Source organism: Rhinolophus sinicus, chromosome 1 (assembly GCF_057876585.1).
Source record: "Rhinolophus sinicus isolate RSI-liver-muscle chromosome 1, RSI-T2T, whole genome shotgun sequence".
Lineage (NCBI taxonomy): Eukaryota > Metazoa > Chordata > Mammalia > Chiroptera > Rhinolophidae > Rhinolophus > Rhinolophus sinicus.
Genome location: NC_142501.1, coordinates 169,776,020 through 169,802,990, shown reverse-complemented (window position 1 = coordinate 169,802,990; position 26,971 = coordinate 169,776,020). Strand labels below are relative to the sequence as shown.

At 38.0% G+C, this 26,971-nt stretch overlaps 1 protein-coding gene and 1 pseudogene across 2 annotated transcripts; both read left to right on the top strand.

Moving 5' to 3' along the window:
- The first annotated feature begins 328 nt into the window (after positions 1 to 328).
- Positions 329 to 2,055, top strand: LOC109452261 (LRP chaperone MESD-like; annotated as a pseudogene).
- A 1,846-nt stretch (positions 2,056 to 3,901) lies between these two features.
- PPM1K (protein phosphatase, Mg2+/Mn2+ dependent 1K) lies at positions 3,902 to 26,811 on the top strand. 2 transcript variants are annotated; one of them, XM_074323674.2, is made up of 8 exons: positions 4,007 to 4,227; positions 5,397 to 5,500; positions 9,865 to 10,383; positions 11,639 to 11,739; positions 18,317 to 18,482; positions 18,668 to 18,812; positions 19,981 to 20,115; positions 22,788 to 26,811. In XM_074323674.2, the coding sequence occupies exons 3-8, from the start codon at positions 9,944 to 9,946 to the stop codon at positions 22,917 to 22,919; spliced, it is 1,119 nt and encodes a 372-aa protein (XP_074179775.2). In that variant the 5' UTR covers positions 4,007 to 4,227; positions 5,397 to 5,500; positions 9,865 to 9,943; the 3' UTR covers positions 22,920 to 26,811. The 2 variants fall into 2 exon arrangements, with proteins under 2 accessions (XP_019596674.3, XP_074179775.2); XM_019741115.3 differs by lacking the exon at positions 5,397 to 5,500 and having other exon boundaries at positions 3,902 to 4,227.
- The last annotated feature ends 160 nt before the right edge of the window (positions 26,812 to 26,971 follow it).

Here is a 26,971-nt window from a genome sequence, read left to right as displayed (position 1 = left end):
TATAGAAAAGGATATAGCAAAGTCACGATGTTCTCAAATGCTGGGCATGCAGATTGCATGTTTTTAAAAAGAAGGTCAAAATGCTAAACATAATTCAAAATGTTTTTAGATTAACAAGCTTCAAATCCCTACATTAACAGTTCCTTGTTGTTGCCAAAAGTTTTCACATTTGTGAGAGAAAAGTTCTTCAATATCTGCTGCAAAGTTTGGTCCAAATGTTTAAGATATTGCAATAGATGTTACTATACTATTGATGAACAGATTCCAATATAACTTAATTGTGTTTAGAACCCAGCCACCAAAATTCTCCATAGAAAGAAAAGGACATCACCAAAAGACATGTACTAGAATGTTACAACAGCACTATCTCTAATAGCTCCAAACTGGAAACTACCCTAATGTCCAACAGAAGAATGAATTCATAAATTGTGGTATATTTACAGAATGAAATAATATGAATGATGTACAACCATTTGCAACAACATGGAAGAATATCCAAAGTATAAAGTTGAGTAAAGAAGTCGAACACAAAAGAATGTATACTTTATGACTACACACACACACACACACACACACACACAGACAGGCAAAACTAATCCATGTTGTTGAAAGTCAGGATAGGCAATGATTAAAAGCAGTATGCTGGAGTCCCTGTGTATTAATAATGTTCTATTTCTGCTCTGAATGCTAGAAACACAGGTGTGTTCAGATTGTGAAACTTCTGCAATTACAAGAGGTGCTCAAAGTGGTTACCATCAGCGTTCAGACACTTCTGATTATAGCAAACTACTAAGTAATACATAGATAACATTTCTTTAAACATGCATACATTTTTTGACACCCGTTTATATATAATGCTTCAAAAAAAGTTTAAAAAAAAGGAAGATGGCGGCCTCCGGGTGGGCGCCCATGCCTGGTCCTGCTCTGTGCCTTTGATCTGCTGCTGCTGCTTCTGCTGCTACAGCCCCATGTCCAAACGGGCCCGGGGGCCCACCAGGACGCCCAGGGAGGCTGCCCCGCCTCCCCGGAAGAAGAAGAAGGATATTCACGATTTCAGTGATGCGGCCGTGGCGCGTCTTCTGGAACAGTGGGAGAAAGATGAAGACATCGAGGAAGGAGATCTCCCGGAGCATAAAGGGCCCTCGGCACCTATCGACTTCTCGCAGATAGACCCGTGCAAGCCTGAGAGCATTTTGAAAATGACCAAGAAAGGAAAGACTGTCATGATGTTTGTCACCGTATCAGGAAGCCCCACGGAGAAGGAGACGGAGGAAATCACCAGGCTCTGGCAGGGCAGCCTTTTCAATGCCAACTAGGACGTCCAGAGGTTCATCGTGGGCTCAGACCGCGCCACCTTCATGCTTCGTGATGAGAGTTATATAGCCTGGGAGATCAAAGACTTTTCGGTCAGTCAAGACCGGTGTGCTGATGTAACTCTGGAGGGACAGGTGTACCCTGGCAAAGGAGGAGGAAGCAAAGAGAAAAATGAAACAAAGCAAGAGAAGGGCAAGAAGAAGAAGGAGGGAGACCCGAAACCTCGGGTTTCGAAGGAAGACAATCGAGCTGGGACTACACGAGAAGACCTGTAACAGGGCAGCCACGGCCTCTTCCAGGGACACGCAGGACAGGGCTCGGCCAAGGCTGGTGGGGTGGAGTGGGCGTGGGAAACCGCACCGCAGATGGACTTCTAGTTCCTCTAGAGAAGGTCTGCCACATGACCAGTTTGTGGTCAGTGTAAGAATTACTGTTGAAACGGCTTCAAGTAAGAAGACAGAAGTTTTGTAATTAACATTGGACACTGACGGATTCAGGGGACTAAAATGTCTCTTTAAATGGAAACCTTTTTCCCATTTACATTTGGGGGAGTCTTGGACTCTGCTGTGGCACCGCCCCCCTCATTGCACCTGCTTTGATCTGGTGTCCCCGGGTGTCCGTGCTTTTTATTTTCTGTTAACTGGAAGGATACCAGCTTCTAGTCAGACAAACTTTTAACTCTTGTTAATTGAATCCGGCTCTTCGTGCTACAAACATTATTTTCGTTAGTGTGAAATTAAAACACGCGTGAGACCACACACACAGCTCGTATTTAAATATACAATCAGGATGCCAGGACTGTAAATCCCACATCTGCACAAAATGCAGAGAATCGAAAACAGTGTTACTTGGAGGTCTAAGTACTTCCTTTGAAATTCTTGGACTTGAACCCTCCTTACTTACCGAGAACTCTTGGCATCTGTCAGGTGTGGGGTGGTCTGTGGAGTTCAGGGGTACTGTTCTGTTCTTATTCAGGAAACAGCCCTGCTGGAGTCAAGGGTTCCATTCAGTGTGACACTTCAAAGGGTGTCACTCAGGCCTCAGCAGTATCCTTTGTAGAGTGTGGCAGAGGTTCAATCACCTCGGTCATTTCTAACATGTTTTTTTGATAAAGTTCCTAATTTGCGGTGTCTTCGAATGGTCCTCCCATGATATGCGATGTGCTCCTGTCTGATCTGCTCTTTGTGTTGGCACCTACTCTGAGTGAGAGTTATGGGATTTATATACAGCTGTCATCTTTAAGAAATAGTTATTTGTAAAAACCTTCCATTGTGATTTTAATAAAATAGCACAGTACATGGTTAAAAAAAGAAAGAAAATTCCAGAAAGCCCATGACAATTGAATTTCAATACAACATAATAATCCTCAAATGCCATTACTAGAATTTGTGAGCCATTAATGTGAGAATTACTCTCTAAGCAGAGTATTCAGTGAACTGGATTCAAAACAGTTGTCCTGGGACCGAGATACCTAATATGTCAAAACAAGCTACGTAATACTTTACCTTTAAAATCTCCTATCGCTCTCCTTTTCTCTACCTCCAGTGATATCACCATATTTTAAGCCAAGTCATTTCCCATTAGTCTCATCTAATAGTCTTCTAACCAGTCCCAATAACCTATTCTACCTATTCTCAACACATTAACCAAAGTGATTTAAAGTCTTAACCAGATCCTTTTACCTTTTGCTTAAACTGCCTCAACAGAGTCCCATTAAATTTAAATTTAAGGCAAACCCCAAGACTTGGCTACATGCTCTGGTTTCTGTCTGCCTCATCCACCTCATAACATGCTGCTTTCCCCCTACCTCTGTGCTGGAGCCACACCGACCTTCTTTTTATTCTTCAAAAATCTGAAGCTGTCCTACCTCAGGACCTTTACTCTGCTGTTCCCTGTGTCCAGAACAATCGTTACTTTCCTGGTTTCAGGACTGACTGATTTCTTATTCCTCAAGTCTCCGTTTAAATACTATCTTATTTTGTAAAGTTTTCTTATAACAACCCTCCCTATCTAACCTCAACCTCGTACCATTCTCTATATCACACTTGTCTATTTCCTTCCTTGACATGGTTTGCTATTTTATTTGCTTGTTTACCTGTTTGTTTTCTCCCTTTTCCTCCTCATTAGACTGTGAGCTCTATGAAGGCAGCTATCACATCTATTTGAGTCAGAATTGTATCTCCAGTGCTTAGCACAGTGCCTGGAATACAGAAGATCCTACCTAGACAGAAATACTTGTCAAATGAATGAATCGACATTATTAAGGGATCACAAGATGCCTCTCCAGTAACGAAGAACACTGCATTTCGAGTTTTTCAAAAGAATAGCAATGAACCAGATGCCTTTCAAGCTCTTGGCCCTGGCAAACTGTTAGCATTCCGTTTATGGTTTGCTGGTTGTAACGCCTACCGCCCACTTGCCCAAAGTGACACCCCTCTCCACCCTGTGGACCCGCTGGCTAGTCACGGTCTCCTGACCCCACCCACCGCCGAGGCGCCCCACCATTGGCCGGGGCGCCAAGGGTTTCGGGAGGGCGGGATGTCGTCGCTGGCTGCTACTGGCCCAAGTCGACGTCGCTCCACAGTGCACTGCGAGAAGTCGGCCAAATCAAATTGCAGTTGCGGGGAGGCTCGTTCCCCTCGGAATCTATGATTGATGTGACGGGCTGGGGCACCGCCTCTCCAAAGCGCCGAGTGGACGGAGTTGCTGTCAGTCAGCAGGAACAGATTTCCCCTTTACCGTCTGGCCCACTGCTGGCGACAAATACTCGAAAATTTCCAGCAGACGAGCCAGTGGCTGTTCTAAGTTCTTCCTCCCGGGTTCAGAAGTATCGGAGAAGGCACTCTTATTTACCGACCAAAAAAGCCCCTCCCCCGCCTTCCGTTAGCTAATTAAAGTTTTCGCCATCACGAGGTAAGAACCTAGAGATTGCACCTCATTTATTTATGTTAACCTTGTATAATATTTACAGGCTGGGTCGCACCCACCGCTCGCATATCGCGAAATGGAGAGTTAACGCGGCAGGGGTCCCCAGGGAGGTGAGGGGAAATGTAGGTTTAATTTGTCCAGCCCTCTCAGTCCGAGCCCCTACGGTCGGTGTCTGTGTTCTCTGTGCACCACTTCTTCCCTTTCGAGGTCAACGGCTGCATGTTGGGGCTGCACGGCGGGCTGCGGGCGTTTCCCGTTGAGACCCCGCTCTCTGCCTTGAATGTGACCGCAGGCTGCAGGCGCCCACTGAACTGGTGGGGTGGGCCGAGGCGGAGGGAGCAAGGGAGGCAGGGGCTGCCCGCTCCCGTTTCCTTTTAGTGAGGCCCCGCTTCGCCCTGTCCCAGCCCCCGGACACGAGAATGTTGCCGCGGTCAGTGCCGCGTCGCCGCCGCAGTTGCGGCCGGGGCGAGGGAGAAATGAACGACACCCGGGATCTGTATATGGTGAGGGTGGTTAAGAGGCGGAGACCAGGCGGCGGAAGATGCTGGGGAAAACCCAGCCATCTGCAGTGCTGCGCGGGCGGAAGGGTGTGCTTCCTGCCCTGTATCGCACTGGCCACTCATCTGTCACGGCCAGCGAGCCGTTCGCAGGACCCTGAACTGTGCAGCGGGGAGGTTTTCAGGGGCTCGGAATAGAGAAGGATGCAGAGGCTTGGTTGGTGTCGATGTGAGGACGTGGGTTTTGCTCTTTGCCAGAAGAGCATTGTAATAAGGCCTGTGGCTGGTGATGATGTCTTTCTTAGCAGCCGCTTTCTGTAGATGAGATATTTGTACGCAGGAGGTGACAAAGACGAGAGAATCCGGGTGGAAATCGGGAATTTGGAGTCCCTAAAGCTCCATCAGCTTTTTTGAGCTTCAGACTGGAAATGGGCACCGAGGTCTTCTGTCCTTTGTCGGACGGTTTCAGAATAAGCGACTACAGTGACAGATTATAATGGGTTTGAAAAACAGCAATAGTATCGTTTTATTCCAGGAAAAGAACAGGTGCACCTCTGTGTAATAAAATACCTTAGGTATAATTTTTGAGTAGTGAGATCTGGCTAATGATTTTTTTTCTTGCCATCGTAAGCCTCTTTCTATTGACCATTAATACAGGCACCTCCCTTAATTGGAATCTTAAAGAAGAAAAAAAGAAGAGAGGAGAGGTGCTGGTGACAGAGTATAGAATGTAAAGGAAAATTCTTCCATGAAGTGTAAAGGTACAGGCTTGGAATAGTCTGTGAATTGTGTCCACATTAACAAATGTTTTAAAAGATTCTATGGAATTAGAATAATGAGTACTTTTCACTGCTCCAATGTTCTTTATTCACACATCTAAACACTTTTCCATCAAACCTAAGGGGAGTCATTTAGGGTTTTTGTTGTTGTTTTTTTCCCTCGTGTAAACTAGTAGATTTTCTTTCCCTTCCTCCTGCCTATGGTACTGATAAAGAAGATATTAGAGTCCGAATTTCCTGAAATATATGCTGGAGGTGTCCATACCATTTGAATTTATTAGAATTCATTGAGTTGTTTGTTTTTTTAAGTCGATAAAGAAATATTTGGCTTAAGAACATTAAAATTATCTTGAGTATCCATTATGGAAGTTACTGATGTAAGATACCTGAGTGCCACTTTATAATGACAGATATGAATACTTAGAAATATTTTTGCTGGAGGGATAACTAAGCGGGTTATCACTAGTACTAATTCTTAAAATTCCTAAATAATTTCGCATGGGTTTAAAACGCCAACCACAAAACACCCTTTTGACCTGCTTTCAACGGGCAAGAGCAGTTTAACTGAAGTCCCAAATTCACTCTCCTGCCAGAGACAGTGAGCACATCCCTTTTCCAAAAATATACTTGGACAGCTCTGAGGTGTTTAAACCGTAGAGATTATAAAATCGGAGTTAAATGAAATGTAAAATTGGCATAGCAATCTTGTAGCGGTATATGTGGCTTTTCTTCCCTGCCCCGCAGCTTTTATTTTTAAATCTAGTATGTACTTCAAAAGTTTATTAGAAACCAAATGCATTTTTTTTTTCCATCCTGATGCTTTTCACCTGAGATTTCCTACTCTCAGGATGTGGATCTTCACCACCGATCTTATGTAGAATCTCAATGCCTCTCACAATTTACAATATTTCCATTTAACCCTTATTGCTGAGATTCTCCCCCCCTATTGCTCACCCCCCTCCTGGGCCAGTCAGAATTGTTAAACCAGGGGCCATTGTTGAGGCAGGAGCCATCTCTCTTCACTAGTCAGAGTTCTGTGTCAGGACTTCAAAATACCAGATTAACTAGTTAAAAGCATTGAGAAGGAGGAAGATGGAGAAGGCCTAGTCACATAATTCAATGTGAAAATGATGAAAAAGGAAAGTACTTTCAGTTTATTTATTGACAGTATGTAGAACATAGAGGATTTTTTGTTGTTTGTTTTTTTTATTGGGGAATATTGGGGAACAGTGTGTTTCTCCAGGGCCCATCAACTCCAAGTTGGCCTTCAATCTAGTTGTGGGGGGCACAGCTCAGCTCCAAGTCCAGGTGCCGTTTTTTTTCAATCTTAGTTGTAGGGGGCACAGCCCACCATCCTATGCGGGAATTGGACCAGCTAGCTAACCTGTCTCAATATGATGTGTAGCGTAATGTGTTCTTGTGCTTTTAGTTCATTTAACGTTTGTTCTGACATTTTTGTGTCTTCATATAGCTTTCAATCAGAATTACTTCTGCTCTTTGACCCTTTTGGATGACTGACTTTCAAAGACTGAATATAAATGTTAAAATCCTATATAAGAAAACTAGTCATGATTTCCAATTGAAAGATTGACATAAGGGATTCCTAAGTAACTGTTTTTAGTTAGCAGAATGATAAATGCATGCCAATTTATAATTGCTTAACTGACAGATAATAAAAATATTTTTTAGTTGTTTGCCAGTTTGTTCTCCACTCTTCTTGTAATAAAGAACACTGATTTTTTTTTTCCTTCAGGCTTTTGTGTGTTTTTCACATCATAAATTTTACTTTCTTTCCTGCTAGTCAGTGCATAGACATTTCCATGGGCATCTGGAGAGATGGGACCTATGATGGCTGATTCCGAGTTTGAAGCTATGGAGGAAACTTTTCTTGATGTGCAGGTTTAATTCAGAGTTGTTAGTTAGCTTGGGAACACAGGTGCTCTTTGATTGTTTCCTTAGGAATATAGGGGAGATTAGTATGGTGTAGTTATATTGCTTATGGAAAAGGAGGTAAAACTCTTCTTAAATCTCCTGCTTGCATAAGAGATGTTGATCTAGTTATGTAAACAGCTATTTATCTGCCCCACATTTCATCTATGACAACAGTAGGCCTCAAAGGCAGTGCTTTTCTATGAGTTTTCTGCTTCCTTCCTGAGGTGATTGTGCAGATAATAAATGAGAAAGGAGGCCAGGTTGATGACTGATTTTAGTACAGGGAGGCTTAAAGAAACTGCCCAACTTGCATTTTCTTTCTCTCTTAAATAATATTTCCAGTGGATACTGGTTCCCTGCTGAGAATGCAGCTCTGTTTTATTTTTATATTTGGAAGATAAAGAGGGATAAAAAGGACAAGGGTATCCTATAAAAGCTGCAGAAAAACTTTTTCAATATTTCTTGTTTGTAATTTTAGAACTCTTGTTTAAAGTAGGTGCATGATTGCAAAATGACCCAAGACTGAATATGGCATACATGCTTTCAGATTGAAGCCAAAACAATAGTACTTTGTTAATTTCTGGTGCACTCTTCAAATATGAATGTGTTTTCTAAGCAACACACTTAAGGTTTTGTTTTTTTCTATGTGGTATAAAGCTGCATTGTGAATTATGTCTATCAGTAATTAGTACTTAGTTCTCTTCCTTGCTAGATTGCATTATAGCTTGAAATTTCTCTACAAGTCATCATCTTCATTTGACAGTTATTGGTGCTGAATAAACTGTAACCTTCAATCAGAAGCAAAGGAATAAACACCTCTTTTTGTAATGAAATGTGTTACTTCTCTTAGATACTTGATAGCCAGAGATGCTATGTCTCTACCACCTCTCACATTGTCATAAAAAAAGTGAGTTTCAGTCTTTTATACATTATATTAGCTAAAAGGCCAAAAGGAATGGCCTCCTAAGTCTTTCATGATAACATTCATTGTTTGGTGGGCCATCTTTGTTCTCAGTACTATAAGGGGGGGCTCATGTCTTTCATTGCCTAAATATTTAGGTGTTCTTTGGAACCTCATCCTTTTACTGCTTTACTCACTGAAAGGTGTAATGGACCTCCCTATACATAGTTACACTGATTTCTAAGAATTTATTTGAAAATGAAATCTGTAACTCATTTTCCTATAGATGCACTCAAGTTGGGCTTTTTGGTGTTGTGTATGTTTGTACCTTTTGGGGAGATATATTTTTTCAAGCTCATTTTTTATTGTGAAATAATTCAAACACTATTGAGAATAATGTAACACCTGTATACCCTCCACCAGCATTATCTAATCTTAACATCATGCTATATTTTCAAGTTGGTTTTTAATTCATAAAGTAACAGAACAGAAGGACTATGGAGATGAATTTCTGCTTAGAACCTTATTTGTATGGAAAACTGTCAGAAACAGCCCTTCCTATGAGGGTATAGGAATTCCACTTGACCATACCCGGAGGAGGCTTTAGGATTTAGCTTTGGGGCAGAGTCCAGAAGTGGGGGTGCAGAATAATAGTTGTTGGCAGTGAGTTTAAGGGGTGGGTGGGCTCCTGGGGTTGTGGGAGAGGAGAGCTGTAGCTGTTAGTGTAAATGCATAGATCAGTTGCTCGGCAATCAGGGCAGCGTGTCACAAATGCAGTGCCTCCCCAGTTCCTTAGATCACACAGCCTCCCTGTGAGTATCTACCACAAAGGGAAACGTCAGAACTGGCTCATCCTTGTGTTTTTGGGAGTGTTTGCATGAATCAATTTACGTTAACTGTGGTAATATAGTATGTAAAGTTTAGTCAGTTGAGAAATCTTAAAACAGAACTTAGATCGTAGGTGTTTTAGGGGACACTCTTTGGGTACAGAACTATCATAAAAATTCTATTAACTGGTTACTTTTTTCTTCTCTTATTTCTACTTCTCGTAAGAGACTTTGTTATTCTCAATATTTGCCCTTTCCTTTTTCTCCAGAGCAAATGAAGTGAATGAAGGGAAGAATATTTATTTACTACCTGCATTCTGTATTCTTGCTTCTCAAAGTGTCTGCTGGAACAGACAGCCATCAACCAGGGAGCTGGTTAGAAATGCAGAATCTCAGGCTCCCCTCCAGGCAGACTGAATCACTCTGCATGTTAATCAGATCCAAAGATCATTTTATGTGAAAGTTTGAGAAGCACTTGTTCTATACGATATGTGCACATTGTCAAATTTTTATAGAATTTAAATGCTGTGAATGGGGTAAATAAAGCAATTCATTTTTGATCCACTATTCTTGGAAGTTGGCTGTTAGGTGCCACATCCCTTTATGCCTTCATTTTTGGTAATACCTAGTAATATGTCAGTTATATTCGAATTACTGATGGAGTCTCTCTCTCTCTTTCTACTCAGTTGCATCAGTTTTCTTGAAGACATTCCATTATTGTTCCATTGACCTTTCCCTGATTACTGAGTCCTCTGGAGTTGAGTTATGTCAACAGCTGCCTTAATCACTTTGGTTAGAAGCGGTGGGAACCAGGTGAGAAGGAGAGTGCTGCTAAGCTCCCGCCTGCTGCAGGACGACAGGCGGGTGACACCCACATGCCACAGCTCCACTTCAGAGCCCAGGTGTTCTCGATATGACTCAGATGGTAGCGGTCGTCCAGCCACCTGGGATAATTTTGGGATCTGGGATAACCGCATTGATGAGCCAATTCTGCTGCCGCCCAGCATTAAGTATGGCAAGCCAATACCCAAAATCAGCTTGGAAAATGTGGGCTGCGCCTCACAGATTGGCAAACGGAAAGAGAATGAAGACAGATTTGACTTTGCTCAGCTGACAGAGGAGGTCCTGTATTTTGCCGTGTTTGATGGGCATGGTGGGCCTGCAGCTGCTGACTTCTGCCACACCCACATGGAGCAATGCATCATGTAGGTACAAGGACTCACTCTTGACTTCGCAGTTTACCTCAGACTTTGTGTTTACCTCACTTTTTGGCTGAGATGTTCAGTCTTAATGTCATTGTTTGAGTGGTTTTATACTGTTGATTTATGGACGAGCAGTAGCTTAAGCATGCCATTTATTACTGAGGATTGTTACCATTTCAGAAATACATGTTTTCACAACTCCTCTGGTGAGAGCGTTGACCATGTTAAGTAACAAAAATTCAGCTGAACAAATTTTAAAGGTCTAACTAGCTTTATTGAACGATTCATGGATCAAGCAGCATCCCATCTAGCAATTAGAAAGGAGCTTCAGGAGCTGAACACATGGAAGGCTTTTATAGGCAGAGGGGTAAGGAAAGAGCAGGTTACCTCATCTTCCTTTGAGGGATAGAAAGGGCCTATGTGGCAGGTTACCTTTACCTCATTTATGTTGATCAGAAAATTCCAGACTGACCAGTTAAGATTGCATTCCTGGGGAAGGTTGAAATTGCAACTAGGTTAGATATTAAGCGTTGCTTTGGTGGTATAGGCTTAGCACAGGTGACTGCATTTTGGGCCTCTATTTTTTTTTTAACAACCAGAATCTGCCTTACAGGATTTATGATCATTTTAAGTGCATTAACATAAAGTACATGATTTCATGTACTATGAGAATCTATGAGCAGCATTTACTCCAGCATGACACATACTGGTTCAATAAATGGTAATTATTCTCTCAAGTGGTATGAACATCTTTGAATACTTGAAAATAGCTTAAGATGATTGTCATTAGTATGGGGAAAATGCATTTAATGTGGGTGTATTGAAGCTCTTTACATAGTTTATTTACTGCAGTTATTATTGATGTACTTTTTCGGGTCACACTACTGGTAGCATTAAAAGAGGGGAAGAACATGTGGCAGAGTTATGGCCATGTGATTATTTCTCGTCTTCTGTGTACAATTGTTTTAATTGTTTATCAGTTGACTTATGCATATTTTGCCTTATCCCATAGAACTCAGTGGCTTAATTTAATATGAAGTTACTCTTGACCCCTCAGGGTTGCAGTAGAAAGGATTCGTATGGGAACTTGGGCTTTTATTTTCGTGTCCTTAGAGGCCTGCCACTTAGTAGACACTAAATGTGCACCAGAAAGGCAGGACACGCAGGTGGCTGCTAGCTAGAATGATCTGGAGGAGAGGAAGATGAGAAGCCTATTGTGAAATGATTGTTTGGGGCTCTTTTTTCCCTCTCCTCAAAGGGATTTGCTTCCTAAAGAGAAGAACTTGGAAACTGTGTTGACCTTGGCTTTTCTAGAAATAGATAAAGCCTTTGAGAGGCTTGCCCACCTGTCTGCTGATGGTAAGTAAAACAGTTATATTTCTTAGGTCCTGGGGAATGTGGGGTAAAATGGAAACAATGTAAGCTCTTTAGGGGTTGGGAATTTTAATGTTATTTGTAAGGATGTTAGATTGAAAATTATTTTATATAAAGAATCACTTTAAATGCTGTTTGGAAACAAAACTAATGTTAGTACCTCACTTTTAAATGAAATATATTGGAGAATTGTTCAGAAATTGAAGCTCTAAAATGATTCTGATGTTGAATTTCACTTTTAAAAAGATTTAAAATATTTTTATTCTGTTTGATTGCTTGTTGTCAAGATAGTCATACTATGAGAGGGTTTATTATTTTTGTTTTTTTAGATGAATCTGATGAGCAAATCCAGAAATACACTACAGGGCAATCTCATCTAGCCAGGACAGTAATTGTCCAGGCAAGAGGAAAATTGCTGATTGGTTCTAGGTAGGAAAGGACAATGACTAATACACACTATTTTATATAATTAGAATGAAGTTATTACTTTTCTTCCCACTGAAAAAAGATTAATCTTGCAGCTTTCTTTCCTGGGGTAACTAGTGGTATTTTTGTATTTATTTGTTAAAACACAAATTTTGTGTACTGTATGTCCTTAAAATTTGAAAGTAAAATGTTTCTGATCTTAGCAAAATTTATCAAAAACATTTCAGGAAAATGTAGTTAATGTTTTCTAGTTAGTTGGCCCCCAAGTCTTTTGCTTATAAAGTTAATCTTGAAAACTTCTGTAGCAACCATGTAAATGTGTGCATATACCGGGGGTGCCAAAAACATATATACAAGTGGACACTTGGCTCAACGTTGCTCAAGCAGTAGTTTGCCATAGTCAGAAGTGTCTGGACGCTGATGGTAACCACTTTGAGCACCTCTTGTAATTGCAAAAGTCAAACGTGACTTGTATTCATCTTTTGTTATCAGAATCTATTGAGCAGTACATTTTAATACGGTTTTCCTTTCTTAAAATGTGTGTATATTTTTTTGTCACCCTCTGTAGAATGAAAATGAATCATGCAATAATATTAACCTGTGTTTGGTTCATCCTTTTGTTCAAAGGAGGTCAAAGTGCACCACAGAAATGTCATTTTCACAATGTTCAGCTGGAGTGTGTAGGGATGGAAATTCTCCCCTTTTCCCAGATAAGGAACTGAAACTCAAGGAGAGGTAAAGGGCAGTTGCTGGGATTTCCTGGCACCCATTGTGGCCCCTTTTACAGGCATATCTAATGATGAGAGTCATTTAGAGAAAAAGACTAAAATGGCTCCTTTCACCATCTTAAGAGGGTTCTCCTGATCTTTTTTGAGAAACTTTCCATCATCATATTCCTCAGAAGAGGATTAGATTCCATCTCTTTGTTTGGGGATTTATTTTCGCGTATGTAGATCATTCAGGCCCATTTGCTCTTCTGTTTTATTCCGTTAGACGTTTTCTTTTCCTTCTAGCTGGCCCCTATTATGAAAATAGGGGTGAGAGAGGGTAAATTTTAGGCATAAGATTTATCTCTTGATTTCAGTAGGTAAAATATATGAAGGAAAAGAGAACTAAAACACTTTCTTACCGTTATATTTTTATAACTCTGAATATTGGTATCCATATTGGTATGCTTGTTTCATCCATAACCAGGTTGGCTGCGTCTCATACCACGATTTTGTCGGCTGCAGGGCAGGCGGTGTGCCCTTGCTGTTCTACAAACAGGCAGAGCTTATTGGGCAAGGTTTTCAGAAGTATTTTGAGAACAACTTCAAAATTTATTCAAAATCAGTTGCTAAAGCTTTCAAAGGTGGCAAAAATTGCCTTTTGATATTTGGGGCCTATTCTATTAAGTGTATTAAAGCCACTAAAGGTAGATTTCTTTGTTATTTAACTTTTCAGTTTGTGGATTTAAAAGAAAAACTTAAGCCATTTCAGATTTCAGAGTTGTTTACTTTTTTTTTTTTTTTTTTTTTTTTGGTTTTTAGTTTTTGGTAAGAACCAAAGCAGTATCAGTTTTGTAAGAGTGGGTAATATTCCTACATATGAGAGGAACAGTGTTAGTTAAATTAAATTGTGAAGTAACTACAGTTTGCTCTCTCCAGTTTCTTTCACCATCAGACCCATTCTCCCTTCTTGAACCCTTACTGTGAGTAGCTTGCAAGTAGGGACCGTGCTTATTTAGTTTGGATCTCCATTGTTCACCCTGCATAGAATCTGGAAGTTACTCAGATTGAACTAAATCTGCACTGCCTGCTCGTTCTCACCAAAGTGATTATAATTTATTCCTTGATTATCCTATAGCTGATTTAACCAAATTAGTAATAGGATGTTTTTACTTTAATGAGTTATCACTCCTGAGTGGATTTGAATTTAAGTAGGGAAAACATGAAAAAAGATTGGTTAAACCATAGAAATAAATCACTAATGGTGGAATTTCAGGTATAAATGGGAGGAGTGTCCCTCAATCACACTATATTAGCTTTCTTAAGAGAAAGTGAAAATAATAAAATGAAAATAAAACATTCTCATCTTTTCAAGACTCTAGTCCAATGCTGTCACATCTGCATAAAGTACTTCAAATTAGCATTTAAAATATTTACTATTTTAGTTTAAACTGGGGGTAGTTTGAGGAGAAAATCAGAATGCCACATATCAAGAAAGGGTAAGAATCTTGCCCCTAAGGAATTGCCGGCTATTTTTATTGATTTGTTGTTGATAAATTTTGAATTTACCCTTATTTACAAATAACTAATTTCATAATTATCTTTGAATATTTTTGTATTCAACTTATACCAGTCATGTGTATTTTTATAATTAACCAGCCACCAGTAAATTCAAATGATATTCCATTAATCTATTGCTTATGAACAAATTGTCACTTAAAACCAGATAGTATAAAATTAGATTATAATCCTATATATGCTATAAACTCTTCAAAGTGTTTCTAGATTGCTTAAGGTTTGAAAGCAACAAAACGTCTCAAGAGACAAATGGATAAAAAAGAGAAGACTTGCTCTGACATTCAGAGTTGGAGATGGTGACAACATTGTGAGTCTCATCGGAAACTTCCATGCTCTTCATATTATGTGATCTTTTTATGGAAGAATTAAATTACAAAACAACCAGTGTTAGAAACGCAGCATTTTTTAGTATCATTCTTATGCTAGGAGTAGCCAAAAGATAAAAAAAAAAAAAATAAATAAAAATAGGGATAGTATTGAAGAGAGATTCTTATTGCTCTGTGTCTACTTTCAGCTCATAACTTTGATTTTGGGGGTCATGAGTCATACATGTCTGGAATACCCATTTTTAACATATTGAAACTGCATTGGTTTATTCAAACTGCTGTTTACACAGTTGAATAGTTACTGGAGGGAGGTGGGGGTTATACTTTGAAAAATATAGCTTTTACTCTTTCTGTTGCCATTTGAAATCTCGATCATTTTTCTTTTGATATGTCGACCTGCAACACTGGAGGGAAGAGAGAGCTGCAGAAACACCCATTTTTATGAATTACATAAAATTATAAACATGCATTAGAACTCAAGAGCTTTGTTATCCTTTATTTAAACAATTAAATCAATCATCCACTCAAAAAATAGCTTCTAGATACTAAATCCTACATTGAGCATCATAACAAGTGTGTTACTCCTTGTATCTGATATAGGACGTATTCCTCCTTGATATATGTATGTATTTAAACCCCAGTAATTTGGTGGTATACTGTAGTTCACATCCTCTCGAACTATGTACCGCTTGTCAGATATGACAAATATTCAGTGCTGTACTTGTGAATTTTCCCTTCTGTTATTGGGACAATTCTGAAATCGCTACCAAATGAATATACAATGCATTTTTTTCAACTCAGTAAAGGTACTGATTTACTACTCTTCAAGTGAGTGAGTGCATATGTGAAAGAGAGAGAGTGTGAAGATATGTGTCTTTGTGAGAGTACGTAGATATGTGTCTCTGTCACCGCATATGTGTTTTGGTGCCCATGTGTTTATATATAGTTTTTCCTACTTTGGGAAGTCACAAAACTAAGAAGTACTACTCTGTGATGAAAAATAGACTCAACTACAAAATACCACCAACTTGGGCAACCTGAGCTTTGGAATCTTTGATTTGGCATCTCCTGGAATATTATATAATTTGCGAGTGAAATTTTCACCAAAATGAAAATCCTTCCCCGTATTTTGCAGCTCTTTCTCTGCCTTCCCCTGTGTTGCAGGTTTGTAATGTTTGAGCACAATTCCTGGGTGAATTTCCTATTTGCCTCTGTGCGTGTTATTTGTGGCAGAGAACTGTGCCTGGTCAGCAGCTCTAGACCTGGAGCCCGTGGACACTATATGCTGGGCTTCAGTGGAAAGAGAGATCTGCTTAATTTTGTCCCAGGTGAAGGAGTCCAGCGGTTCCTAGCCTGGACTACTGGAAGGTTCCCACATCCTCTTTGTCCCATTAGTTGAGATGACTTGCAGTAGAAAATGTCCAGTGAGTGTTAAGAACTTATTGAAAGATGTCTTAGTTTTATATAGTTTTGTTGTTAGGGCAAAAAGTGAGAATTTTTACTTCTATGTTAAATGTTAAATGAAAATAAATGCTAATTTAATATTTATAGTCTAAGATGCTTGGCAAACTAGAATCATCAGTTAGTTTTGAGAACTTTCCCATAAATCCTGAGATTTTGGAACTGTCAAGTTGGATTGGTAAAAATGCATGCTCTTTCAAATTCTGAAGTGGCAGAGCCATGAATTATAATCCTGAGCAGTTAAACTTGAAATTTTCATTTATGAAATTAGAACTCTTTTGATGCATCCAATTAAAAACCTCTTGTAAAAAAGTCGATGCTGACAGTTCAAACAAAGAAGAGCAATACTGAACTCCCTGGACAGGTAGCATCTGAGTGAATGCCTGTGTTCTCTTGCCTGGCTCTTCCAATCATTTGAAAATACGAGAGTGGTTTAACTGACACGAGTCCATTGTATTGTGTTTTGGAAAACTCAAAAGTTAACCTTTGTAATGTAAATATTACTGATACTTAACGCTAAAACATTTGTTATACATTGACCAATATATTTTAGCATTGCCTAGATATTATTGCTTTGGTGAAACAGTTCCAAAATCGAGATAAATGGGAAGATAGAAGTATAAATGCTATTTCTCAGTAAAGTAAGTTCAGCATGGATATAAAAGATTAAGTGGGGTTTATTCATGTTTCTCCATTTTACTTTTCTAATTAAAGCAGGCATTTTAATATACTGATTGGAAAATATATATGTCTTTCCAGAATGCATTGCTGGGAAAGTTTTTTAAATTATCCATTAAAAAAAAGATTGGAAAGATTGAGCCTCAATCAGTCAAATCAATAGCACTTAATTTTTCTTAAATCTGCTTTTGAAGTCAATCATCTTTGGTTGATCACCTGAATATTTTTCGGTTGATTTAAAGTATTTACCGTGTTATGGGAAACAATGCCTGCTTTAAATAAGTTATTATTTTTTTCTAGTTTCTTCCAATTTGCTTTACCTTTTAGCCCACACCTACACAGTATTCTCACTTTAGCAAGGCTCAATGCATCCTACATTTTTTTTAACAAGTGGTAAAGAACTGAGGGCAGATACTGTTAAAATAATTCAAAAGAAGATACAAAAATGCAGTTTGCATTGGATGGAGGAAATAAATAGTGGTGACCTCAGCCAAGTAATATTTAATTTGATTTGTTATTGTCAGAAAAAAAAATTAATATTCTCAGAGCGTTCTGGGCCCAGGGCATGACCACAGGAGTAGCACTTGGCAGTACTGTCCTGATTGTGTTAGAGCCTTCTGGAGCTATAGAAGTGTTAACTACACCAAGTTTATGGGAAACTAGAAAGAATTTCATCCCCTGCCTCTAAATATTCTCCTAATCTAATGATGGCTGTAACTTTGTTTCATGTTTGGGCTCAACAAAGATAAACAGGAAAGAATGTGAGCCTTTTTTAGGATTTTTTTAACATTTATAAAATTAAAACAGCTATAGAAGGGAAGAATATAAAATACAGCACTTGAACAGCAAATGATATGCCTTTAGCATATCTTGCTTAGCCTATTAACTAATGATACTTTTACAGAATGGGAATAAGAAATGGAAGACAAAACCTTCTGAGTCTATAGATTATAGAAAAGTCAGCTTGCCTGAATGGACTCAGTAGACCTAAGTCACCCTACCATATTAACCAATCTAATTAAAATATAATACTTTTAATCCTGACACCTGATGTACACACAAAAGTGTTGTGATAATAATTATAAGTTTGTCTCAGCTCTACTTGATGCAAACAGAGGCCATTTGGAGACAGTGATGAGTTATTTACCAAATTAGGATAGTAACATTTTCTGTTTGCATGGAGCCTTGTTACTGAATTAAATACTTCTTTCTCTGCATGTTCTTTCTTACATAGTTCATTTGCATTTTATTTGCATAGCTCTAGTTAAATTAAAATGACACATTTCAGCATTAGTTTGACATGCCTGTGTTTTATTTTGTAATGAGAATTTTGTATCCAATCATTTGACTTGCAGTAACTTGTACTCTTTTTCATAATGTTTACAGCAACCTTTCTGACATCTGGGACTACTGCAACAGTAGCCCTGTTGAGAGATGGTATTGAACTGGTTGTAGCCAGTGTTGGGGATAGCCGGGCTATTCTGTGTAGAAAAGGAAAACCCATGAAGCTGACCATTGACCATACTCCAGAAAGAAAAGATGAAAAAGAAAGGTACCACCTGCCGCTGATCGATCATTTAACGAGGATGTTGTTTATATGTAGTTCATAGAAATGAAACCCTGCATTTTAAACTGATTTCATGCTTAAGTTTAAGTTGTCTCTGTTTGCTGAGTGATCAGCAAACTGTGCCTTGGTTTTCTGGATATCACATCATAGTCTTCACTTTTTTTGACCAGGATCAAGAAATGTGGTGGTTTTATAGCTTGGAATAGTCTGGGACAGCCTCATGTGAATGGCAGACTTGCTATGACAAGGAGTCTTGGAGATTTGGATCTGAAAAGAAGTGGTGTGATAGCAGAACCTGAAACAAAGAGGATTAAGGTAAGAGAGGACTTGAAAACACCTGAGATTCACACAGGGAATGAATGCAAGATTGTCTCCCGCTTCAGGCTTTCTTGGAAGCCTTAAATGAAGCCAAAATGACTTTTAAAAGGGAATAATTAATGAAAAGATAAACTTTTCAGACAAAATAAGATACTACCTTCCAGGCCTAATGTATGATGATGGGTTTGGTTTTTGTTTCGCCTGCTGTGGAATTCTGGTGGAATGGCTCTCCGCCTTCCTCACCTGCACCTGATCATTTAAGTGTCACCTCCACTTGGAGGCTGACCCTGCCTTCCCTATTCCACCAAGCTGAATCTTCATCCCTCCTCTATGTCTGTGACATCCTTTGCATGCTACTAACATTAACGCTCCCCCAGCACACATCCAGTCGTGAGCCATCACTTCGCTCTCTGCACCCCCTGTCCTACTCTTGTACCTGGTACTAGAGTGTAGTACAGGCTTCCAATAATGGCAGCAAACAGTAATTAAAATGATTTCCTGTTTTATAGACAGCCCATTTATATTCATTTTATCTAATAAATACTAGTACAGTAGTACCTCGGTTTTCGAAAATCTCTGTTGAACATTTTGGTTTATGAATGCCGTAAACCAGAAGTAAATGCTTCGGTTTTCGAACACGACTCAGAAGTCGAATATGTCACACAGCTTCCCCTGAATATAAGATCCTGAGGCCTAGCTGTCGGCTGTTTTTGAGTGTTTCAGAGCTGGTGGATTACGTTAGAAAACCGAGGTACCACTGTATAGGGGTTAGTGTGTGCCAGGCTCTGTTCCTCATTTTACAAAGAAAACAAATCTGGAGCATTTGGAGTTCAACTTAGCTGAAAAATTGAAGCAGGTCTCAAACCCAGGAAACCTGGCTCCAGAGACAGTGCTCTCAACCATTATATCTTGCTGCCTCTTGAATTTGGCTGTCGGGCTACTTCCTTTGTGGTGTCACTAAGTAATTGTTAGGTCTGTCCTCGGTGGTTGGTCCTAAATATTGCTGCTTTTCCCCTAAATACAGGCCTTCCATTTTCACTCTGTTTTGTCTACAAGCTGTTAAACACAGATGACCACTCAGCAAACAGAGACAATCTTCGAGTTGTGAAGATTATCCCAAGGCCAAGTGTAGTTCATAATCCGGTGCATGTGGTTCTGATTGCAGCTCCATCACGCTGATGACAGCTTCCTAGTCCTCACCACAGACGGAATTAACTTCATGGTGAATAGTCAGGAGATTTGTAACTTTGTCAATCAGTGCCATGATCCTCGTGAAGCAGCCCACGCAGTGACTGAACAGGTGACACAGCAGAGCTTCTGCTACAAAAGTCCCAAGTGGGGGAGGAGAGGAGGACAAACCCAGGTGCAGATTTTGAGGCAGCCTGAACAGGTCACAACAGGCTTGAGGTTTCTTTGAAATCTTGTGCTTTAGCTTCAGTATTACAATGAATTTTACACTTGACTCCATAGAATTACCAATTAAAAAATTTTTCCAATTCTCTCACGTAGTTAAGTAAAAGAAGTATGCCAAGGAAATATGCTGTTTATTTTCTGGCTTTGTACACATCTTGAAATAATAGTAACAGCACCAGTAAATAATAATGATGAATACTAATATATTCCTTACTATGTGTCAGACACTCTTCTGTTGATATATATTTGACTTACGTAATCACACAATATAACCCTCTGAGGTTGGAGCTAGTATTATCCTTTTTTCATGGATGAGGAAAACTGAGGCACAGAGGCAGAGAAGTAGTAACTTTTATTCAAGATCACAAAACTAATTATGTGTATGCTGCGGAATGGTTGTTGGTTGGGCTTCAATCAGCCAAGTTCCCAAGTCTAACCGTTTGACTGTTCCAAGTAATTACCCAGTATAGGAACACTATAGCACAGTAGACTCTGGTTTTTGAGAATGGGTGTGTGAAACAAATACAAAAAGGTGTATGGCTATGTTATGCATCACTGTGTCAGTCAGAGCTAAAATTTGCAAGATTGATAATACCAAGTAGAGAAAATGTAAAATTTCTATGTGTCATTTAATACTCCATATGGACAGATAGCTCTTTTAACTTGTAGCCATCACTGATCATTAGAGGCACAGTTTAATTCAACAGCTATTTTTTGCATTTTTAATTCTGAAGCCAAATTTGGCCCAAACTTTTTTTTACACTTTTTAATTTTATTTATTTATTTTTCAATTACAGCTGACATTCAATATTATTTCATATCAATTTCAAGTATAAGGCCCAAAGTTTTCAATGGTAATATTTGTAATTAAGATATAAGACATTACTTAAAATCCTTTTGCTGAGACGGTCTGATATATCCGAATAAATATTTCCATCTGCTGGCTGCAGATGGAAACTTCCAGAAAGGAAGTTTAGGAAAGCAGATATACATTTTTCTATGTTTCTCTGTTTTTCAAGAATGAATAACAATAGGAAATAATGTCATTTATATACAAAACAGCTCAAATTGTTATTATTAAATGAATAAAATAGTCAAAATATCAACTTTGTGTTTTTTTGTGGATTTCTGACACATTTTGAAAAAAAATTGAAATCAGTTAACACAGCGAAAGAGTTAAAACAGTTATAAAAGAATATAAAAAGCACTGTTTGCATGAAAATAAATGGGCAAGCATGAATTACTCACTTGGTTACTAGGTGTTCATGAGATTAAGGAAATGAGCCCAGTTCTATGGAGGATCACGTTTTCCTAATTTCATCTACCTATCTTGAGATACGTGTGTTCTAGTTTATGATGGCGATGATATTTAGTAATGATTGCATAGTATTCCACTATATTAGTGTACCATAATTCATTTAACAGTTACCCTAATCAGCAAATTTAGTTTATGTTCACTTTTCCATGTTATAGGGGGAGCACTATCATAAACATTTTTATATCTATTTGTGCATATCTGTTTTCTTCAGGTATTATTTTTCTTCAGGTATTATTTTTTAGGTTCAAGTCTTAGAAGTAAAATTGCTCGGTTAAAAGAATACGTAGTTTTCTAAAGCTCTTAATAAGTTTGCCAAATTGCCCTCCAGAAATATTATTCCAATTTATACTTTTTACTAGCACGTTTTATAGCTTGTATTTCTTGTCTGTGTATAGTTTGTTTTTTCCATTATCTTATAGGCATGTTTGTCTTTTTCATGGTCATTATAAGAACTCCCTATATATTTAGCATATTAGTACTTTACTTGATATTGCACGTTTTTTTTCTTTTAATTTGTTTGTAAAACATTTTACTTTTTGAGGCTTTTTTTTACTTCAGATATGTTTATCAACGATTTTCTTCACAGTTTCTGCCTCAGGCTGTGAAGGTCTTTTGAAATACAGTTGCTATTAAATATAATCTGAAGTACTTACAATGCTGACTGTATCATTTGCTGTTTGAATTAGTGCCTGAAATTGATTTACAGTTCTACTGTAGGAAATTTAGTTTATGCCACTTTTTCCATTTTGTAGGGAGCATAATAAACTTTCTTGTAGCTACACCTTCATACACATCCACTTCTTTAGGTAATTATTTCTTCAGGCTAAATTCCTAGAAGCAGAATTGCTAGGTAAGGACTAATACTTACTGAGTCTTTACCTTGTATTAGTCCCTGTGCCAAATGCTTTACATGTTATTTTCTTCTTCTGGAGCTGCATGTCTTATACCTTAGTTCACCAGTGTTTCCATTGCCAAAATCACTACAGTGGAATATCATTAATATGGTTGTTTTGGATCATCTATTATTCTATGTGCAATCTAATAAACTGTGTGGGTATTGATACATGGTGAAAGAATCACAAACCAAAAAAGAAGTAAAAAAAGGATCACAAACCATTGTGACAAAGTTGGCTTAGTAACTGTGTTATATCAGTTTGACCTTCCCGAGGAAGCATGATTTCTCTTTGTACAGATCCTCTAATTTCCAGTGTTTTTTTCTTCCTTCCTTCCAAACCTTGCAGGCAATACAGTATGGAGCTGAAGATAACAGTACTGCAGTAGTAGTGCCTTTTGGTGCTTGGGGAAAATACAAGAACTCCGAAATCAGCTTCTCGTTCAGCAGAAGCTTTGCCTCCAGTGGACGATGGGCCTGATGGCTTGCCAGGACTTTGAGTTTCTGTGCAACTGTTTTTCACTAAATATATGAAGAAGCTGATTAGATCAAAAAAGCCAGCTGTACCAGAGTGAGCCCGTGACTCATTAGATCAGTATACAAACCAGTGTAAACTTAATAATCATTTACGTAGTAGTTTTTCAGAAATACCCACTATATTTATGTTCAACTGTACATAGTATAAATATATGTGTAATTCAGCTATTGTGAGTCTCTAAGTTAAGTGAACAAATGAAAAGTGGTTTTCATATACTTGCTGAGTGTGAAATTTCTAATTTTTAAAACTCTTAGGCAGCTATGCGTTTCTTTTGATCACATTTGTTCTTTATTCATTTGAATAGGTTCTTGTCTTCAAGTTCTTCAAGAGTAGTTAGTGTTTTGACAGCTATTCAGTAGATTATCAGCAGGTGTTTCAATTTTTAACGACTGTACCAAGGAGTAAGTGTGAGACAGTTCTCTGTTACTATATTTTGTATTCTGGACCGCTTACTGGGAAATATAACAATGTAAAAGAAATTAATTCAGATGATATAACACTGCTAAATTATGTACATATTTATAAACAGAGCACTTACAGATTTTAATTGTGGCACCAGATGCACAGTTCATTCCTGTTTTGTAGCTAAGAATGCTATAGAGATACGACTATTCCTTCATATCAAAAAAACGCACAGGCTAAGATTCCTTTGGTCAAAGCTATACAAAGTTAAATACCAATGGCATCGAGTATCTTGTATAAAGTTTGCATTTGCTATCTCTATGTTTTGTATATAGTATGTTTATATCACTTTCTAGAGTAAGCATGTTAGATAATTGTCAGTAAAAATAATACCACATTGACTGATGTTCCTACAGACGTAGCTTGAGGTTTATGTCTTTTTGCTTATTTCTAAGGCTCATAAGAAGGGATAAATCTAAAACAGTAAAACATTCTATATTTCAGCTTGCTATGTAATTTAGGAATATAAAACTATACTACCTTATATTTGCATGTAAGTTTGCTGTTAAAATGTGAATCTCTAGATGTGTGTTTGGAATTATCTGCAGTTTATTTCTGCAGACAGTATAAATTTGTTACTAAGTGTGAGTGTATGTACATATGTATATTTTGAAGTAATAGAAAATTAAAGGGAACAATCCTGCATAACTCCTTCACCAGTTAGCTTTAAATTATTGATATGTTTATACCTAAGATCTCTTGATAAACTGAGGGCAGTTTTATAGTGGAGAACCAATGGTTATTGGCAGATGAGGAAATAGATTAAAAATGGCTGTAGGGGATATTTTATGGTGGATAACTTATGTGGAAAACCCAGGAACAGAACCAGCATGTTGAAGCTACACTGTTATATGGTAATTGCATAAAATAATACGATGTGAGAAAAATACTGAGTGTTAAGAATGAGGTGGAGATTTGTAGAAACAAAAGCAAAAGAAAGCATAAAGATAAAGTTGGTGTAGTATATATATTCAACTCTCAGTTTTCAGGGTTGACTTATTTTCTTGAAGTTTTATTTAAAGGCTTGTTAGAAAGAAGAGGACCCAACATATTTACATCTTCTCACCTTTTTGGGGATGGAAGAAAATAAATATTGAGTTTTCCAGCCTATATTAATCAGGAATTGTACTTGGGGAAAAATGATAAAGAAATATTTCAGGTTTTGTTTTTTTTTTTCCCAAGGAAATTTGGTGAAAGAAAGAAAAACACTGCAGGAAAGAACATAGTCTCCTATTTGTTGTCTGAGAAGTGAGGACCCAAATGTAGACTAAGAAAGCTTGAAAACTTTCTTGCTTTTTCTGAGTCAGGTCCTGGAACTTAAATATAGAAGATACACTTAGGAGTATGGAGAATTTCCAAACTAACAAGCAAACAAAAACTCTAAAGCACAAAATGACATTTAAAGATGTAAGTTTCATTTTAGTTTTGAATTCTTCATTACTATACAATTTTTACTTTAAAAACTACGGGTGGAAGTGGTGTTATCAAGTTGAAAGGTCTAAGAATCACTGATGCATTGGAGTGGTTGGCCAGGTTTGACAAGGGAATTGGTAGGGTTGTGTAGGTGTGGGGCGGGTGGGGCTTTGCTCTGCTTCACCTCAAAAGCTTTTAAAACCCAAAACCAGTCAACTTTGACTAAGGCATAAAACATTCTGGTGTTTGTTTTTTAAGCTACACTGTTGAAGAATAATTTGTAGATTATTATAATCCGTAAAAGATAAGCATACATGGTTAGGCTTCTAAGTCTAATACTCGGAATTATGCAAATTGTAGTGGGAAGAAAAGGACTGTTCTAAATATAGTTTTTTAGTTATAACTGTGAATTTTCCATTTGACTATTACCATATGAGTATAGGTATGGTGTAAATTAACGTAATTAAACTTAAATCAATTGTATTTATGTTTGCCTTTCATTTATATGTTGTCTATAAATCATCTCCCTAAAATATGTTGCCAAACTTCATTTGCCAACATTTTCCTGGCAAAGTTATCTTGAAATCATTGTGATTTTTCATAACTACTGTGTTTCCCCGAAAATAAGACCTAGCTGGAACATCAGCTCTAATGTGTCTTTTGGAGCAAAAATTAATATAAGACCCAGTCTTATATTACATTATATAAGACCGGGTATTATATTACATTATATTATATTATAAAGACCCGGTCTTCTAGTAAAATAAGACCTGGTCTTCTAGTAAAATAAGACCTGGTCTTCTAGTAAAATAAGACCTGGTCTTCTAGTAAAATAAGACCTGGTCTTATATTAATTTTTGCTCTAAAAGACACATTAAAGTTGATGGTTGGGTCTTATTTTCGGGGAAACACAGTGTAAGTTGTTAAGTACTTATATATTCAAAAGTAAATGCCATCCTTCTTTCCATCAGCTGTTCATTTCTTACAGATCTTTGTTGTTTAAGTGAGTCAAAGTGATGCATTTGTTTTTGAGAAAAGAATTCATCTTGGAGAGATCAGTTTGAATCTCTGTACTCTCTGATGTGAACTTTTCTCAAGTTCCAACTTTTTAAAAAAATTACTTTGAAGAACTATTAACATATAATCTAAATAGAAATTACCTTTTCAAAGTGGAATATGATTTTTTTTTCTCTTTAGAATCTTGGCAGAGAATAAGTAGGCCTATGCTAACTCTTCAATATCAGACAGGACATTTAGTTTCCTTTCTAAGAAAGCTCAAAGATTTAATATCATGGTTAATATGACAGAAAATGCTTCAAGGCAGGGAGGGGGGAAAGGATGAGTAAGGTTTAGCACCAAACAGTTAAACATGTATTTGTATTTTCCTTTAGCACTTTGATTGTTCACGTGCCCATGTCTGAAAAGTGACATACGTTTTTGGTTGGGTTACATTTGATTATATTCACTAGATTCACTTATCTGGATGACTTAAGCAGAAATAAAAAGTAATGTCTTTACAAGCCTAATTGTGATGACCTGCCTGTGGCTTTTGACATCTGGAATGAGAACACTTGGCTCTTTGGCAGCTCCCACTGGTTGATTGTTAGATGGTTAAAACGGTCCACTGATGGTCATATTGAGTGTTCCAGGTGGTGAAATCATGGTGTCCTTCCACCTCCAAGAATGACTCATCTGCCCTTGGCTTCCAGTACAGAATTTAGCAGTTTCGTGTGTCTGAAATTAATTTAAATTCTGCTGAAGTGCTCTTGTACACATTTGTTTTATCATTTACCAAAGTGCCACTTGGGTGTACAGCACTTCCTGTAGTGAGCTGATATATTTGCTGCTTTGACCATTGTTTTAAATGTATGTATTAGAGTAACTGTGAACAGACTAAATTCACATACCTCAGTGTATATAACACCATTTTAATAAAGCACATGCATTAAGCACTTTCTAATCCAACTGTATTTATTTGGCATCAGACTTTACAGCATGTAATATGCATATGTGTCACTGTGAACACTGATTTTTAATGTCCTATCATTGATTTAATGGAAATGTAATTGCAATCCATTGGCACAAGGCTCTCCTAGAATGTAGCTGTTGAAGGTAACTTG